General features: G+C 37.9%; 1 protein-coding gene across 11 annotated transcripts in view; it reads right to left on the minus strand.

Moving 5' to 3' along the window:
* LOC143033834 (uncharacterized) overlaps window positions 1–16,297 on the minus strand; it is a 446,867-nt gene that overhangs the window by 105,048 nt on the left and 325,522 nt on the right. For all 11 annotated transcript variants that reach the window (XM_076199375.1, XM_076199378.1, XM_076199376.1 and 8 more), the window contains one exon: window positions 13,268–13,354. In XM_076199375.1, the coding sequence (XP_076055490.1) occupies window positions 13,268–13,354 (87 nt within the window). The remainder of the gene's footprint in view (window positions 1–13,267; window positions 13,355–16,297) is intronic.

The following is a 16,297-nucleotide window of genomic DNA, read 5'->3' on the forward strand; positions in this document are numbered from 1 at the left end:
AAAAGCAAAGCGGTTGCATGATGACCTTAAGCGAGACAGCCCTGGAACCAGTGCACAAAGTGATGAATTTAAAGCAAGTAGGGGGTGGTTTGATCGATTTAAGAAGCGAAGTGGCATTCACAGTGTTGTTAGGCATGGGGAGGCTGCCAGTGCAAACAAAGATGCTGCTGAAAAGTTTGTTGGGGAATTTAAAAACTTTGTAGAGAGTGAGGGATTTACTCCTCACCAAGTTTTTAATTGTGACGAAACTGGCCTCTTCTGTAAGAAGATGCCTAAGAGGACCTACATCTCATAACAGGAGAAATCATTGCCAGGACACAAGCCTATGAAAGACAAGGTTACACTCTTGTTGTGTGCTAATGCTAATGGGGACCTCAAAATTAAACCTTTGGATGTCTACCACTCAGAAAACCCAAGAGTGTTCAAGAAAAATAATGTTATAAAAAGTAAACTCAGTGTAATGTGGAGGGCTAATAGTAAGGCTTGGGTAACAAGGCAGTTCTTCACCGAGTGGATGTATGAAGTGTTTGCCCCGAGTGTGAAAAAATATCTAGAGCAGAAAAATTTACCACTCAAGGCCCTTCTGGTAATGGACAATCTGGTGGGTGAGTACAGCTTCATCCAAGAGAGGTTTTTGCCCCCTAATATCACTCCTCTAATCCAGCCCATGGATCAGCAGATCATTTCAAACTTCAAAAAGCTTTATACAAAAGCACTTTTTCAAAGGTGCTTTAAAGTGACCTCTGACACAGAACTAATCCTCAGGGACTTTTGGATGAAACATTTCAATATCCTTCATTGCTTGAGGATAATAGACAAAGCCTGGGGGGAAGTTTCTTTCAGGACACTAAATTCTGCCTGGAAGAATCTGTGGCAAGACTGTGTGGCAGCCAGAGACTTTGAAGGTTTTGACATGGAGCCTGTAGTGGTGGATGATATTGTGTCCTGGGAAAGTCCATGGGTTTGGATGTAGTGATGATGTGGAGGAGTTGGTCGAAGACCATAGAAATGAGCTGACAACTAAAGAACTCCAAGAACTGCACAGGGAGCAGCAAGAAGTGGTTGAAGAACTTTCTTCTTCAGAGGAGGAAAGTAGTAAGGGAAGCATTTCTACTGCAAAAATTAAACTGTGTTATCACTGGGAGAAAACACACAGTGGTGGAAAAATGGTATCCTAACACTGCTGTGGTCAACAGAAACATCAATTTGTTCAATGACAATGTTACTGACCATTTTAGAAAAATTCTGAAAAATTGTCAATGGGAGACAACATTGGACAGATTTTTAAAGAAAGAATCCCAAGATTCTTCTAATGCAAAAAGACAGAAAAAAGAAAGAACACCAGAAAGAGAGAAAACACCTGAAGGGATGTTTCCTGATGTTTACATGGAAGGTGACTCCCCTTCCAAACAGTAACATCAACATCCCTCCTCCTCCTCTCCACCTTCCACTATACCATCAGCTCACCTCAGTACAGGTAAAGGGCAGTTAAATTTTTATTCATTTCATATACACTACTGTATATATATATTTTTTTCATAGTTTTTATGTATTTTATGCTTATAATATTATTACAAAGGTTTAAATAAGCAATCATCTGTGGATCTGGAACGGATTAATCCAATCTAAATTATATCTTACGGGAAAAAATTATTCACCATTCGTACAAATCGCCATTTGAACAGCCTCCTGGAATGGATTGTGTACGAATAGCGAGGTTCCACTGTACTCCAAGTGGAGACTCAATTATACTTATGTCTAGACATCTTTTTGTAGGTTCTTTTTCCATAAATCCTTCGTTTTTTTTCTTCCATTATTGTCACTGATCATGAAAAAAGAATAAATGTATAAAGATACAAAGACTACATTGTTGGTCACTCTATGTAACACCCTTTCTTTTCTATGTAAACCACCAGGTGGTGGTTGGTTAGTTCCAAAATCTTTTGTCAGTAAATCGCTAAATAGTGGTCCGGAGCATATTCTCAAGACTTCCTTCTTCGATTGCTGCTTGTGTGTGTATATTTACCTAGTTGTATTTGAGATCAAGTGCCTATGAAGTATGGTAAGGGTTACTATGCTGGATAGAGTGAGAGATGAAGTGAGGACAACAGGGGTGGAAAGGGAGTTGGAAGATTGGGTTGAAAGAGTATTGGGATGGCTTGGACACATGGAAAGAAAGCTTAGTAAAAGAGGTGTGGAGGGCAGAGGTGGTAGGAGTGAAAATGAGGGTGTGACCAAGGATGAGATGGATAGGGTAAAAGGGGCATTGGGAAAGAGGGGAATGTCTATTGAGGAAGGGAGATGACAGAAGATAGGGGTGAGTAAAGAATGGTTGTGTATGGATGATGCTGTGATGCATGGAAGGGGGTGAGTGGGGATGGGGGAGAGTATGTGTCAATGATATTTTGATACAGTCTAATGAGATTTCTCCATGTCTTCTCTTTTTCTGTATGAGGGGATGGAGATAGGTCGCCGATTAAATGAAGCAGCCTTGCTGTGGATGAGCTGTGTCTTGCTGCATTGCTTCTGGCCTAGGGCAGTGGGTGTGATGCAGGGATAACCCATCATCATGGAGCCAAGAAAAGAGGGAGGGGGAGTGGTGAATGGGAGTGGAGTATGTGGGGATGAAATGGGTGGTAGTGGATTTCTGCCATTGGTTTTGGCTACCTCCCTTGTAAGGGGGAAAAAGCCCTTGGTATATGTATGTATATTTAGGTGGGAAAAAAAAAAAAAATATATATATATATATATATACAGGGATATATATATATATATATATATATATATATATATACAATAATTAACTAAAATGAAATAAAACTCCATATTGGCCTTTGTGGTGGACTGATGTGTTTTGCTCTTCTCTGCATATCATGTGTTTTTTCTCCCTTATCCATTTGCACTATTGTGTTCATCACTCAGCAATGAGGTTAGCAAAGGAGTTGAAAAAGGGTCAACTGGCAAGTATTGCTGCCCTGGTAAAAGGAGAAAAGTCTCACAAACAAATTTCAAGCATTACCAGTATTTCACTGTATTCTGTCCAGAGTGGACCAAGTGTTGCTGTGATGCTGGCAGTGCCGACTCAGAGCTAACCTAGAAAAAGGCCAGGAGTTCATAAGACTATGCCCAGGACCTTCAAGGTCCTGCAGTGCCAAGTTGATGGGGAACCTTGCATTTCTGCTAAAGAATTAAAACACAAAAACCCTCAGCTGCTGGCCGTTGTGTCTCTGAGGACTGTGCAGCATCAACTCCATAATGACCTTGGGCATAAGTGCTACATGCCTTGAAGAAAACAGATTATTACAGCTAGGCAAAAGAAGAATTGAATTTGTTTTTGCTTGAAATACCTTGCTTGGGATCAGGACAAGTGGACGAAAATGTTATGGTCTGATGAGGCCACCTTTACCATTGCTAGCAACCAAAAAAGAAGATAAGGGAATGCAGTGGTCAAGATCCTCCCCCAGGAATGGAGAGGGGATTGTCAAACACCCTGACTCAGCCATGGTCTGGGGTGCTTTTGGGTACCACGGTGTTGGAAAGCTAGTGGTCATACCAAGGAATGTTAAAGTCAACAAGGAAAGGTACCTGGAGCTCTTAGCAGACCATCTTGAGGACTGCTTCAACATCTGTCAAAGGACAAGGCACCTGCTCACACAGCAAAATTGGTAACGTGTTGGCTGGATTTTGTGGGAATTGAATATATAAAGGATTGGCCAGGCTACAGTCCTGAGTTTTCTCCAATAGAAAATTTGAGGGCTTTGATGAAATTCCAGTGGAGAAACCATCCATTCTCCAAAACCTTGTCCTTTCTGTTCCCCATTGCCTCAGGTCTTACTTAAAGAATAAGGGGGGATACACCAAATGCTAAAAGTTAAAGAGTACTCAATATGAAGTCTATTCTTGTTTTGTGCATGAATATGATGTGATGGGGTAGAAAATGATGCATGCCAATTCTGATGGCACTGACAGTAACAGTTCCACCCATTCCACTCACATCCACCATCCCTCCTCCCTCTCACCCCACATATGATGAACCACTCCTGTATCCCGCCAACTGCCCCAGGTCAGAAGCAATGCAGCAAGACACAGCACATCCACAGCAAGGCAATTGAGTGAAATGGCCTTGCTGTGTGGTTTGTGACAAAAATTAATTTAAAATCTATGTATGATTGCACAATTCCATTAAGATTTTGGCTCCGCTTTGTAGCTGTGAGATCAAGGAAGTTCAGGGGAAGCTAGATTGTTCTAGCTTTCTGGAGGTACTTGGCAATTATTGTCATTGAATTATTTTTGTAAGCTAATGTTTAGAATTAATTGAAGTTGTTAACTGTTGTTGAGTGTTGAACAGAAGTTACAAATATTTGTTAACAAATCCTCATATTTCCTAAATAAGCCTAATTTAGAGTATCTATTGGCCTATTACTAAAATCATAGACATAAGTGATGAAGTGGCATATTTATAAAGAGAAAGGCTGCCATGACAATGAATTTACTTGAAATGTGCTTTCAAGTTTTTACCTTGTGCCTAGGGTTTAAAAGCAAGAAGGGCTTGCAGGCCCTGTGACAACAACTAGTGTTTCATCATTGTCTACTTATTGCAAAGGATGACTGGTATTTGAAATTATTCTAGAAACTCTATGGCCATTCTGTGTACATTTCTCATTGGTATCATGAATGATATATTAAAGTTACATACTTATACCAAAGGCTTGTTCCCCCCTTATAAGAGAGGTAGCCAAAAAACACAGGCATAAAAACCACTCCCACCCATTCCATCCCTATTGGATGTTAATAAAAATATGAGAAATGTACAACATTGTTTAGGTTATGTTTGCAGGGAAGTGTAATTCATTCTTCTAAGTGTTCCATTTTCACTCAAGAACAAATGGGTCTGATAGTCATATTTTGGCACAATGTCTTGCATCATCTAGTACTAGTTAACTGTTATACTAATTATGGTCCTACCACATTTTTCTTCATGAAAACAGCTTTGGGCAGGCTAACACTGTGAAATAAGGTTTAAATTTCACTGATCTGAGAGGCAGGAGGGCAGCAACTAGCTTGTGTGTTTGGAGCTTTAAACCTAGTTTGATACAGGCCTTAATTTTTTTCCTGGGTGTAATTTTTGGGGATATTTTTAATAATATTATGTTTGTTCATTTCCAGGAGTCCTAGCTTCAGAGCTAAGCTCTATGAGTGCACTTATTCCTGAACCCCATTTTTTCTATGGTCTTCATGGTTTTTACATGTGATACCGATGTACTGGACACTAATTTTCTGGCACATTTTTTTTTTCTTAATCCATATCCAATAGGCCAGCATATACAGTTTATATATGTCACACACACACATACTTGTATATATATATATCATCATCAAATGGGGCATAAGCAAGGGAGCATGTTGTTACAAAGAAGGAGTGGATAAATATGTCCCAAAGAAAAACAGGAAAAGGTGTATATTAAGTGCTGGTTTAACCCCTTCCATATGGTGACGCCAACGTAGGCGTCATGAGGAGCAAGTGGGTACGTGAGGATGCCGATGTCGGCATCTTAATTATATTTATTGTAGTTGTACCTGCTTGACACCCCATACTCTGTAAACTGGCTTCATCATATTTTCTATGGTTATCAAAATTCACGGGTGAAAGAGAGAACGAGCAATACAGCGGTGACTTTATTTGTTATAATACGAGTATTATGACGCAACATCGCACGTCTGGCAGCTAATGCTGCCTGCGAGATTTTGGCCCAGAGTGAAGGGGTTAATAAAAGGTGCATACATACATACACCAAGGCTTTTTCCCCCTTACAAGGGAGGTAGCCAAAGAGGAAAAGGCATAAAATCATTCCCACCCATTTCATCCCTCAATACACTCCACACCCCTCCACCCTCCCTCTCATCTTAGCACCACCTGGATGACGGGTCATCCCTGCACCCTGTCCACTGCCCTCGGTCAGAAGCAGTGTCGCAAGACACAGCACATCCACAGCAAGGCCGCTTCATTAAATCCCTGACCCCCCCTCTCCGTCACCGCCATACATAAAGGAGAAGACAGGGAGAAATCCCTTCGGGCTGCATCAAATTTTGCTCACACATACTACCTCACCCCCCATCCCCCCACCCATTCCACCTCATGCATCACAACATCATCCATATACAACCATTCTCCATTCACCCCTGTCTTCTGTCCTCTCCTGTCCTTCCTCAACAGACATTCCCCTTTTCCCCAAAGCCCCCTTCACCCCATCCATCCACCTCATCCTAGGACATCCCTTCATGTTCACTCCCTCCACATCTGCCTTCCATACCTCTTTTACTAGTCTTTCTTCACTCATTCTTTCCATGTGTCCAAACCATACTAATACTCTTTCATCAACCCTATCTCCCAACTCCCTTTCCACCCCTGTTCTCCTCCTCACCTTCTCATTTCTCACTCTATCCAGGCCTAGTAACCCCTATCATACTTCTCAGACACCTCATCTCAAACACATTCAAACTCCTTCTCTCTTCCTCTCTTATGTTCCATGTTTTTGCCCCATACAGTGCTGTTGGCACAATCACTCCTTCATATAGTCTCCTCTTAGCATCCATTCCCAAATGTCTATTCCTTATTACACTTTTTAATCCAAGGCATTTACTCGCTTCTCTCAATCTACATTCTACCTCCACCTACACTCCACCTTTTCCTGCCACATTTGCACCCAAGTATCTAAAACTATCCACTTCTTCCAGTCGCTCTACCTTAATGCTCACTTCCAGACTACTACCACTTTCACCCCTTGTACATCTCATCACCTTACTTTTACCCACATTTATCTTCAGCTTTCTTCTATCACACACTCTCCCAAACTCTGTCACCAACTTCCTCAATCCCTCCTCCGATCCTGCCACAAGTGCAGTGTAGCAAAAGACAGAAGATATTAAACTTGGAAAAGATGGAGAAAACACAAAAAAAAACTAGAAAGTGGCACAAGGTGCAGCGTAGCAAAAGACAGAAGAGATTAAACTTTGAAAAGATGGAGAAAACACAAAAAAGACTAGAAAGTGGCAAATATATATTAATCAAAGAAATGAATATGTAAAAATATGCAGGGAAGAAAAAACAAACTATGAAAGACATAATAGAAAAATGAAAGGATTAGCCAAAACTATTTTATAGATATATAAATGGATGTGCTGTGTCTTGTGACACTGCTTCTGACTCAGGGCAGTGGTTGAAATGCAGGGATGACCCATAATCCAGGAGGTAACAAGATAAGAGGGAGGAAAGAGGGTGGAGGGGAGAGGAGTATGTTAAGGATGAAATGGGTGGGAGTGGTGTTTATGCCTTTGTTTTTTGGCTACCTCCCTTATAAGGGGGGAAAAGCCTTTGGTATATGTATGCATTTTATTATAAATGGTAAAAAAAAAAAAATGGTAAATGTATGCATTTATAAATAGTAAAAAAAAAGGGGGAACACAGAATATAAAGAAGATACAGAAATGGCATAAGTCATGAACAAACACTTCAAGTCAGTTTTCATGAGGGAAAAAATGCACCATTGGGATGAAGGGAGAGATTTGACCCCCCCCACCCCACCCCATGAGGGAAATAAATGTAACATGGAAAGAAATAATGGATCAAAAAATGAACTTTGATGGCTTGGATGGTATAGCAAATTGGATATTAAAAGAATGTAAAAAAGAACTAACAGACAAAATATATAACATAATAAGTTACTCCCTCAAAGAAGGAAAAATACCAGAAGACTGGAAAAAAGAATAGATGGATAAAACATTTGGAGAACAAGATCCTAAATCAGAGACAATTTGAATTTAGACAGAGAAGATCATACCACAAATTTTATTTGTTTTTACTTAAGACTACTAGACATAATACAAGAAAGGGATCGATGGGCTGATTGTATGTTCCTAGATCTACAAAAAGCTTTTGATAAAGTCCCTCACAAAAAACTATTAAACTGGAAACCATAGAAAGGATAAAAGGACAACTGCTGAAACGAATGAAGTTCTTTTTGCATGGAAGAAAAATGATAGTAGTGCTTAGAGATAAGAGTTCTACTTAGGAGGAGGTAATTAGTTGATTTCCACAAGGATCACTATTGGCACCAATAATGTTTGCTATGTGAACGACATGGATGAATGTGTAGAATGTTACATGAACTTCTTTGCAAATGAAGCAAAATTGTTACAGAAAGTGAGTAATGAAACAGACTGTGACTAGATCTGAATAGGGTCTGGGAATGGACTCAGAAGTGGGAAGTGGACTTCAACATTAAGAAATGTAGCATAATGGAATTTGGAAAAAGGATATCATGACAATATAAAATTTATGAAAAAGAAGTATTGAAAATGGGATCAGAAAAAGACTTGGGAGTGATCATAACATGAGTTATATTCCCTGACAAACATATAAATAAAATTGATGGCAAAACATATAACTTGCTAAGATCAATAAAAGTGGCTTTTACTTACTTGGATAAGGAAATGGTAAAGAAAATATTAGTCACACTGATAAGGCCTAAATTGGAGTATGCAGCGACACTATGGTCACCCAGTACTAAAAAGAATATAAAGAAAATTGAGAGAATCCAGAGAGCAACTATGAAGATGGCCCCAACACTATCAAAAATGTCACATGAAGAAAGATTGTCAAAACTAGAACTACCAACTCTGGAACAAAGAAGAGAAAGAGGTGACTTGTTGACCATCTACAGAATTATGAAAGGTGTAGAAGTCCTTCATAGAGATGCAGTGGCAATTCTAGGACTATGAAAGTGGGAGGGCAAGTTGAAAAACTGGGGGGGGGGGGGCAGGCCCCTCCCAGGTCTCCCCTCTAGAATTGCCACTGTGTGTGATGCCGTGACGCGGTCGGCACCACAGTAGTATTTACCAAGGTATGTATGTATATATATATATAATAATTTAAAAATAGGATATGCAAAAAAACTGGAGGGGGGGCCAACCTGGGGGCCAGCTGAAAAACTGGGGGGGGGGGGGGCCATGGCCCACCCCAAAAATCACCGCTGCGTGTGATGTCGTAACGTAGTATTTACCAAGGTATATATATATAATTTAAAAATAGGTTATATAAAAAAAAAAAAAAGGGGGGGGGGCAGCCTGGGGTCCAGCTGAAAAACTGTGTGTGTGTGTGTGGGGGGGGGAGGCATGGCCCTCCCAGGCCCCCCCTAGAATCGCCACTGTAGAGATGACTACCTCTCATTAACGGACTAAAACGGGGGTAACGGTGTCCATTGATGTGAATAATCCATTGATTTGGAGTGGTTTTTGGGTGGCATAGTGATTGCACAGCACCAAAAACACCACAAACACTGAAAACACGGCGAAAACACCGCAAACACAGCTAATTATCCTCCGTTAATGAGAGGTACTGTATATATATATATATATATATATATATATACACACACACACACACACAATAATAACTAAGACTGCTACATATGCACTTAATACAAATAACTGTCACTTCATAATCTTTAAATTTCCATATTATACATACATATTACAATGGCTTTTCCCCCCTTACAAAGGAAGTAGCCAAAGTCAAAGGCATAAATCCCCTCCCAACCATTTCATCCCCACATACTCCACTCCCTGCATCTCATACTATATATATCTATATCTATATATATATATATATATACTGTATATACACACACACACAGAGCTGGGTGCATTCCTCAATTTTGGGTAGTGGTTTTATCTAGTTGTATTTTACGGGACGAGAGCTATGCTCGTAGTGATCCGTTTTCATATCTCTCCACATCCAATTTGCTCTTAAAATCGTGTATAGTTCTGGCATTCAGTGTTTCTCTGTTAAGTTTGTTCCAGACATCGATCACTCTATGTGGAAAGCTTTTTTTTCAGGTCTCTTCTGTAACTGTCTTTCTTTAGTTTCTTTTCGTGTCCTCTTGTTTCTCTTCTGTCCCACTTTAATAAGTCATCTCCAGCAAGAACTTCCATCCCTTTCATAATTCTGAAAATGGTCAACAAATCGCCTCTTTCCCTTCTCTGCTCTACTGTTGACAACTGTAATTTCTTCAGTCTTTGTTCATATTTCAGATTTGACAGTGTAGGTACCAATTTTGTCGCTGCTCTTTGGATTCTTTCTAAATTTTTTTTTTTTTTTTTTGTGCTAGGTGCCCACATTGATACAGCATATTCTAATTTTAGTCTTATTAGTGTAACAACTATTTCTTTAACCATCTCATCATCTATGTAGGTCGAAGGCCATTTTCATTGATCTTAATAAGTTGTAAGTCTCTCCAAATAATTTATTGACATGTTTGTCAGGTGTCAAGTCACTTGAGATGATTACTCCTAGGTCCCTCTGAGTTTACTTTTTCGACTTCTTTGTTTCCAATTATATATTGTCCTGAAACTCCATTTTTATTTTTGCCATCTTGCAGCGATCTGCAATCTTCTTCTGTTCTTACTCTCTTGAGTAATTTGGCATCATCAGCAAAATAGTTCATGTAACAATTTACTCCCTCATCCATATCATTTATGTATACAGCACACATTAAAGGAGCCAAAACAGAGCCTTGTGGGACGCCACTTTTCACATCTTCCCATTTCGAATTTTTTTCTCAAGTACCACTCTCATTTTTCTCTCAGTTAAGAAATCCTTCACCCATTCCAACAGTTTGCCTTGAATTCCTATTTTTTCAATTTTACTTATTAATTTTTTGTGTGATACTTTGTCAAATGCTTTCTGCAAATCCAAGAAGGTGCAATCTGCCCATCCATCTCTTTCTTGTATTATCTCAATTAATCTTGAGTAAAAGCAGTTTAGGTTTGTGGTGCACGATCTTCCACTTCTAAAGCCAAATGTTTGGGGTTTATTATTTTGTTATCGTCCAAGTGTTTGGTCCATTTGTTCCTGATGACCTTTTCTCATATTTTTGTTACTGTGCTTGCTAGGGATACTGGTCTGAAGTTTGTAGGATCTTCCCTATTTCCTCCTTTATATTTTGGTACTATGTTTGCATCTTTCCAATCTTGCGGCACCTTTCCCTCTTTGAGTGAGAAGTCAATTATCTTGTATAGTTTGTCTGTCAGTTCATCTGGTTCGTGCGACTTTCTGATATCTAAACTTTTTTTGTAAAAACAGACCTGAAATGTTTGATCATAACTTCTGCTATCTCTGAGTCATCTATGTATTCTTTATCTCCATGCAGTTTCACTATTTCATGCTTCTCCTTTAGTTTGCCATTTATATATCTGTAAAAGAGTTTAGGTTGGTCCTTACATTTGTCTATGATATCCCTTTCATATTCTCTTTTTTCTTTCCTGCATATATTCACATACTCGTTCCTAAATTTTATATATGTTTGCCATTTAGATGTTTTCCTTTTTTCCATTTTTTCCAGGCTTTGTCTCTCCTGGCTCTAGCTCACTACACCTTTTGTTATACCGACATTCTATATAAATCTCTTTTTGTTTGTTTTTTGGTACATATTTATTAATTCCTTCTTTGTACTTTTCTTTGAATATGTTCCATTTGTCTTCCATCTTTGTTTCCTCTTTAGAGAATTTATCCCAATTTGTTTTGGAATTTTTTTCTTAGTTTTACAAAATCCATTTTGTTGTACAGTGAGACCTCTCATTAACGGACGTTAATTAGCTGTGTTTGTTGTGTTTTCGCTGTGTTTTCAGTGTTTTTGGTGCTGTTGTTTAGTGCGTGCAATCACTATGCCACCCAAAATCCACCCCAAATCAACGGATTATTCACATCAACGGACACCGTTAACCCCCTTTTAGTCCATTAATGAGAGGTAGTACTGTACATAAATCTTCCTTCTCTACATTTATCATTCCTATCTACATTGTTCTGTTCTTATAATTCAAACTCTATTAGTATATGGCCACTCCAATTGGTGTTTTATACACCATTTTGTTCACAATATCTGGTTCAGAAGTTAATATTGAGTGTGTTAGCGTTCCTGTGTTCCTGGAATAGTGTTCCTCACATGTTTTCACTTGGTGTGTTCCTGCATTCTTGCATTAGTGCTCCCAAACTATTAAAACATCCCTCAAAAAAAGTAGTGCACTCCTTAAAAAAGTATATATATATATATATATATATATTATACTATTTATATATATATTATCTATATAGACATATATATATATATATATATATATATATACATATATATATGTAAATAAAATAAATAAAACCTGCATTACTCAAAAACACTACTGTGCACATGAAAATATAAAGAATTACAATCACTGCTCCTCCTACTCCACTTCCTTCTCCTTGTGCTCCAAACACTAGCTGTTCAAAGTTAATGTTGCTCAGGCTGGACCTCTTTGCATGCAAAATGTCTCCTGTTGAGCTAAACAGTCTCTCAGCACCAGCAGCTGAGCTAGGAAGAAGAGTATTGTATTTTCTAAAGAGGTCCAGGGTCTTGGTGACCGTCTCTTCCACCTTCTCCCACTGCTTCACTTCCTCCCTGAACATAAATGACAGAATCTTGCCACACAGTGAATAGTCTTTGTTCTTTCCATTGAAAACGAGAGAGTAAAAAAAAAAAAAGTTTTGTAATGCTTGGAATGCAGGAACGCTTTAAAATTTCAGGTGGTGTGTTCCTCTTACCTGCATTCCTAAAAAGGTGGTGCGTACACACAGAAGAATACAGGAATGCACTTGACCACCTTTGTATATATATATATATAATATATATATTACAAAATATGCTCACTTAAGTAATTACATTGAAATTTTCACAGCATAGAATTCAGATAACCGGAAATGCGCCAAGTTATTGTGAGTTCAGTGTACACATACATGCACTGTTACCTGAATTTTATGCACTCGTAAAAGCAGTTTCAAAAATTGTTCTGGCTTGTACATGTATATATAATATCCATAAACACAAACAAAACTGGAGACTTATCACTAAAAGGAGAATGTTGATCACTTCTACTATCCCTCTTTTCTGTGCTATCTTAAATTTCCTTTAATTTCTTCTGTGCGGTACTGTTACCAAGAACATAAGCACTAGTTATCAGCACAAAATACAAATGCATACTAACAAAATGATACTGAGATATCAAGTTCCAATTTTATTTCCCAATAGTTCCATGGAAAAGGGGTATATACACCTACAGATGTGACATCAATTTTCCATACAAATGTTTATTATCAGAATGAGCTATCTCAAAGTGAGAGACAGCAAGAAGAGGTTATTGAATGCACATTTTTCACCATAAGGAATAAATGAATACTGACCTGAAGATGTTGGTTGACTTTCTGTTGTAGCAGTACTTTTTTGGTTCTTGGTATGGGTTGTCTTTTCAGATTTGGATGCTGATTTACCTATGGTAAGAGGAAAATAAAGAGAAATTTTTACACTACCCCAAAAATTATGAGTATAAAAATAAAATATCAATAGCTATTCATATAATTCAATTTCCTAAAACATTAATATAAAATTTGGTCCTCATAAACAAAAATCAGATTACAAAATTGATTCCAAGCTACTGGGAAGTATCTCAATATCCACAAATGTTAGAAGACACAAGGATAACACTAAATAAGATAATGGAAGATGGAGGAAGAATAGTTATAATGGGTGACTTTAATTGTAAAGAAATCTGCTGGGAAGAGATGACAGTAAAGGGTGGAGACGACCTATGGGGAAATGTACTACTTGATATGATTATAGAACATACAATGACGCAATGGATTCAAGAGAATACTAGGTATAGAAATGAGGAAGAACCATCGAGACTGGACCTAATAATCACATCAGAACCTGAAATAGTAGACAAGATTGAATATAAGACACCAATAAGTAAAAGTGACCACATATTGGTTGAACTGGAACTAAATGAGGAAAAATACATGAAAAAATGAACAATATAGAAAGGGAAGATTGATGTACGAAAAAAAAAAAATTGATAAAATAAGAGAATTCTTTCAAAAAGCAGACTGGGAAAGAATACACAAGAAGGAAACAACAGTAGAAGAGAAATGGAATATTTTGACAAAAATTTACAAAGGAGTGTTAAAGTATGTTCCAAGACAAAAACAAGAAAAAGAATATGTAAAGTGCTTGTACAACAAAAGATGTAGGGAGTTAAAAGACAAAGAGATAAAGCTTGGATAAAATGGAAAAAAAGACAAAAGACCTGAAAAATGGAAAATATATGCTAGTTATAGAAATGAATATGTACAAGTGTCCAGAGAAGAAAAGAGAAAATACGAAAAAGATGTCATAGAAAAATGTAAAGATCAACCAAATCTATTTTACAGATTTATAAACAACAAACTGAAAAACAAACAAGAATTAGAGAAATTACAACAAGGAGTTGAATACACAGAGGAAACAAAAATGGCAAAAATTATGAACAAGCATTTTAAATCGGTGTTTACATGGGAGAATATACAAACTAGAGATATCGAATGGGAGGAGAAAGTCCCCCCTATGAAAGAGATAGACACTTGAGCAATCTCAATGTCAGAAAATTGCAAGGACCACATGAAATATCAAACTGGATTTTGAGAGAATGCAGGAATGAATTAACAGACAAAATACATAGTCTAATAAACAGTTCATTGAAAGAAAAGTTCCAGATGATTGGAAAAGAGCAAATATAGTACCAATATATAAAGGGGGAAACAAGGAAGACCCTACTAACTATAGAACAGTCTCTCTAACAAGTACAATAGCAAAAATTTGTGAAAGAATTATTAAAAGTAGATGGGTAAGGCATTTGGAAAAAAACAATGTACTAAATCCAAGGCAATTTGGATTTAGACAAGGATGATCATGTGTCACACACTTAATGTGTTTCTATTCAAGGCTACTAGATGTAATACAAGAAAGAGATGGATGGGCTGATTGTGCATTTCTAGACCTGAAAAAAGCTTTTGATAAGGTGCCACATAAGAAGTTGCTTAAGAAATTAGAAACTGTAGGAGGAATACAGGACAAACTGCTGAAGTGGATGGAAGACTTCTTGAATGAAAGAAAAATGAGAGTAGTGATAAGAGACAAACACTCTAATTGGGATGAAGTGATAAGTGGTGTTCCACAAGGAACAGTTCTGGCCCCAAAAATGTTTGCTATATATATTAACCACTTCAGTACGGGACTTAAATCTCGCGGGCAGCAGCCAATGCCAGCCGTATGACGTGTCGTAATAATATTCGCATCATAAAATATAGTCACCGCTTATATCGATCGTTCTCTCTTTCACCCACGAATTTTGAAAACCACAGAGAATGGGATTCAGGGCACATTTGGGAGAATGTAAAAACACAGGGATGACTACAATAAATATAATCAAGACGCCGATATGGCAGCGTCGCGAATCCACTTGCTCCTCATGACGCCTACATGTGCGGCACCGTATGGAAGGGGTTAATGATATGGATAAAGGAATTGAAAGTTATATGAGCTTCTTTGCAGATGATGCAAAATTGTTGAAAAAAGTGAACACTGAAAAAGATTGTGAGTCGCTACAGAGTGATCTCAATAAAGTATGGGAATGGAATAGGAAGTGGGAGATGAAATTCAATATTAACCTCTTCACTCCGGGGCACATCGCACATCTGGCAGCATTAGCTGCCCGACGTGCGATGTTGCGTCATAATAATCACATTATAAAAAAAAAAGTCAGTGCTCAATCGTTCGTTCTCTTTCACCCATGTATTTTGATAACCATAGAAAATATGATGAAGCCAGTTTAGAGAGAATGGAAATTACATAGGTACGACTACAATAAATATAATCAAGATGCCGACGTCGGCATCATCGAGTACCCACTTGCTCCTCATGCCGCCTACGTAGGCGTCACCGTATGGAAGTGGTTAAGAAGTGTAGTATAATGGAATTTGGAAGAAGCAAAAAAAGAATAGTGGGATCATATAAATTGGGAGAAGAAGAAATTAAAAAAGTAGAAAATGAGAAGGACCTGGGAGTCATTATTATGAATAATATGTCACCTGAGAAACATATAAACAAGATTTTTGGAGAAACTTATAATTTAATAAGAACAATCAAAGTGGCATTTACATACCTGGATGAAGAAGTGGTGAAGAAAATACTAGTCACTTTGATAAGAACAAGATTGGAATATGCAGCGACGACATGGTCATCAAGTACAAAAATGTATAACAAAACTTGAAAGAATACAAAGAGCAATTACAAAATTGGCACCAACACTCTCAAAACTTTCATATGAAGAGAGACTTGCAAAACTACAACCATTAGGGCAAAGAAGAGAAAGAGGAGACTTGATAACTATTTATAGA

The sequence above is a fragment of the Oratosquilla oratoria genome, chromosome 16, assembly GCF_046742065.1.
Source record: "Oratosquilla oratoria isolate Oo_2021 chromosome 16, ASM4674206v1, whole genome shotgun sequence".
NCBI classification, from domain to species: domain Eukaryota; kingdom Metazoa; phylum Arthropoda; class Malacostraca; order Stomatopoda; family Squillidae; genus Oratosquilla; species Oratosquilla oratoria.